Source organism: Mangifera indica, chromosome 1 (genome assembly GCF_011075055.1).
Source record: "Mangifera indica cultivar Alphonso chromosome 1, CATAS_Mindica_2.1, whole genome shotgun sequence".
NCBI classification, from domain to species: Eukaryota; Viridiplantae; Streptophyta; class Magnoliopsida; order Sapindales; family Anacardiaceae; genus Mangifera; species Mangifera indica.
The window spans coordinates 20,633,658-20,636,239 of NC_058137.1; the positions used below are offsets into that span (position 1 = coordinate 20,633,658).

At 36.2% G+C, this 2,582-nt stretch overlaps 1 protein-coding gene across 1 annotated transcript; it reads right to left on the reverse strand.

Annotated features, from left to right (window-relative positions):
- Positions 1 to 571: 571 nt before the first annotated feature.
- Positions 572 to 1,939, reverse strand: LOC123204315. The gene has a single exon (XM_044620955.1). The coding sequence runs from the start codon at positions 1,913 to 1,915 to the stop codon at positions 890 to 892; it is 1,026 nt and encodes a 341-aa protein (XP_044476890.1). The 5' UTR covers positions 1,916 to 1,939; the 3' UTR covers positions 572 to 889.
- Between the last annotated feature and the right edge of the window lie 643 nt (positions 1,940 to 2,582).

The window sequence follows — 2,582 nt, forward strand, 5'->3', positions numbered from 1 at the left end:
AAATTAGAGGATGAGATTCAGACTTTCACTAAACTTTAGGTGGGAACAAGTCTTTTGGCCTTCTGTCAATCTTTTTCAAAATTTCGGGCTTAATTTAGTGGATTTTAAAGAGGCTAAATACAAAATTTGACTAAAATTAGTGATAGGGGTCCATGGAAAACACGACCATTAGCCCCAAATAGTTTTGCTTTTAGTGTGAGTCAAACTTGGCGATTGCACTAAAATTTCCCAGGAAGAGTCATAAGCAAAGACTTTTTTCTAGCTAATGTGTCCCCAATTTGCTTTTCAATAAGAGTTAGGCACAAGTTTCATGATAATAAAAATGAAGAAAAACAACATTGAGAAAAGCAAGCTAGTCAAAATTCTGAACCACCCCACACCATTTTCCTCCTTAGGGTCAAATTTGCAATCTTCCTTAACAAAGACTTCTCACCAACGCCCCAACCCAACAAAACCCGCATACTTTAAATAATTTTATATTAACAATAAAATAATATATAATCATATTATAATATATTATTATTTATATATAAATTTATTTTTATTGTTTATATATATAATAATATTCGAATTCAAAATCCATTTTATGCATCCATATTCTCTCAAAATTTTATTTCAACACAATTTACAAGTCATTCCCAAAAAAGACAAAAACAGAGGACTCTCTATTCTATTTACAAACCCTTGATAATTTGGAAAACAAAACTATAAAATTGTGGAAAATGTAATTTACCTTGTTTTTACCGTTATTCATTTCATTCATCCATTGCAACGACCATTTAAAAATGGAAGCGGGCCCCAATTGACACCCCATCACCACCGGAAAATATCTGGACCCCACTTTCTCACTTGCCCTAATCCACACGAAATACAAATCCAACCATCCACGTCACACCACGTCATCCGCCCATGCATCAGATCTCCTACCAGAGGTGAACCGCTTCATTCCACCTAAACCCACCGGTTCGCTATCCACGCTCCTACGCGCTTCACTCTTCCTCGGCAGCGCGTCTTTGTCACCCGGCGGTAAACGCTCCCTTATATCATGACTCATGACTTTCCCGCCATTCATTGATGGTGACTCTCTCAAGTCCCCAGATTTAGTTTCACTCTTCGTTCCTTTTTTTAAACCGGATCCGAAAATTGACCGAAATTTGGAGAGAAGCCCGGTTTTTTCTCTTTTTTCATGTTTGCTTTTAGCAGTTCCTGATTCAGAGGCAGAGCGTTGGCGGTTCTTCAATCTACGGCGATCCCTCTTGGATCTAACTCTTCCCATGCAAGAAACCTTGGGAGAAGACGGCTCGGCGAGCGTAGCATCCGATTTGAGAGTCGAACCGGAGCGTTTTGGAAACCAAGGGGTGTTTGCCGGTTTACAATTCCGCTTCAATTTAGTATCAACAATCGTCTTTTGCGGCTTAGGCAGGCCGATAATGGAGGGTTTGGTCTTCAAAGTGGTGGCAAATCTCTGTGAAGTTGAACTCGGATTGGGATTAAGATAGGTTGAGTTTGAGTTTGAATTACCTTTCTGAGATTCCTTACGTTCATAGAAGGCGTTTCGATCAAACCAGTCTAACTCAGCGTCTTTAGAGAGGCAAAAAGATTCGGGAGGCGAATCGGGCGGAATCTGAGGTTGATCGGGGCGTTGATTAACGGGGTTGTTATTATCGTCTTTGTCGGTCGCTAAGGTTTCGCAAGCGATCTTATTATCACAAGAAACTCCGCCGGCGCAGGCTGAAACTAGGGTTTCAAGATCCACTTGTGGCATATCTTCGACAAAAACAGAGAGACAAAAAATGATCGGAGAAGAAAGTCGTGTTTTGAGCGTTGTGGAAATTGTCTTTTTGTTTGGTTTGGTTTTGTTTTGTTTTGTTTTGGAGGGAGAGTGTCTTTTTATTTCTTGCCTTCCTTCCATCATGTTGACTGCGTGGCGGTGACAAGTTGGATTTTCAAAAAACAGTTTTCTTTATAAAAAGTAATTATAAAATTAATCTTTCCGTCAAAAGAATACTAAAGCGAATTTTGAGATGTAAAACGTTGATAAATCATATCTTCTTCTTTTCTTTTTTTTTAAGTTGGGCCTAAGCAGCACCTTCTAGCTGCGTTCCTTAATTCACTTATTTTTAATGGACAATTTAACCCCCATCATTGGTTTAAACTAAAGATGCTACCCTCGTATAATACTATTGCTTAAGGGTATTGCAATATGCACCCTGTATTGAATTTTTAATTATATCATCGTATAATTAAATATTATTATATTTTTAATTTAAAATTATCTAATTATATAATAATATAATATTTATATATCCAAATAATATGTCTATTAGGTAGTTCTAAAGTGTAAACGAAAAATTGAACACTATTTTTCAATATATTTCTTTAATATTTTTAGAATAATACTATATGTATTTGACCTTAGGAGTTCTATTAAATGGTTAAATAAAAAATCCTCTTGTAAAGGTCAATATTCAACTAATATGATCTCATTCTCATGTGAATAATATTAGTTCTGAGATTTATCTATCCGATGAGATTTATTAATGGAAAAAATTACTTGATCATCCTTCAAGGTTTAAACTAGC

Excerpts from the sequence above, each read along its gene's own strand:
- LOC123204315 (XM_044620955.1), bottom strand. The coding sequence starts at position 1,915 with ATGATGGAAGGAAGGCAAGAAATAAAAAGACACTCTCCCTCCAAAACA.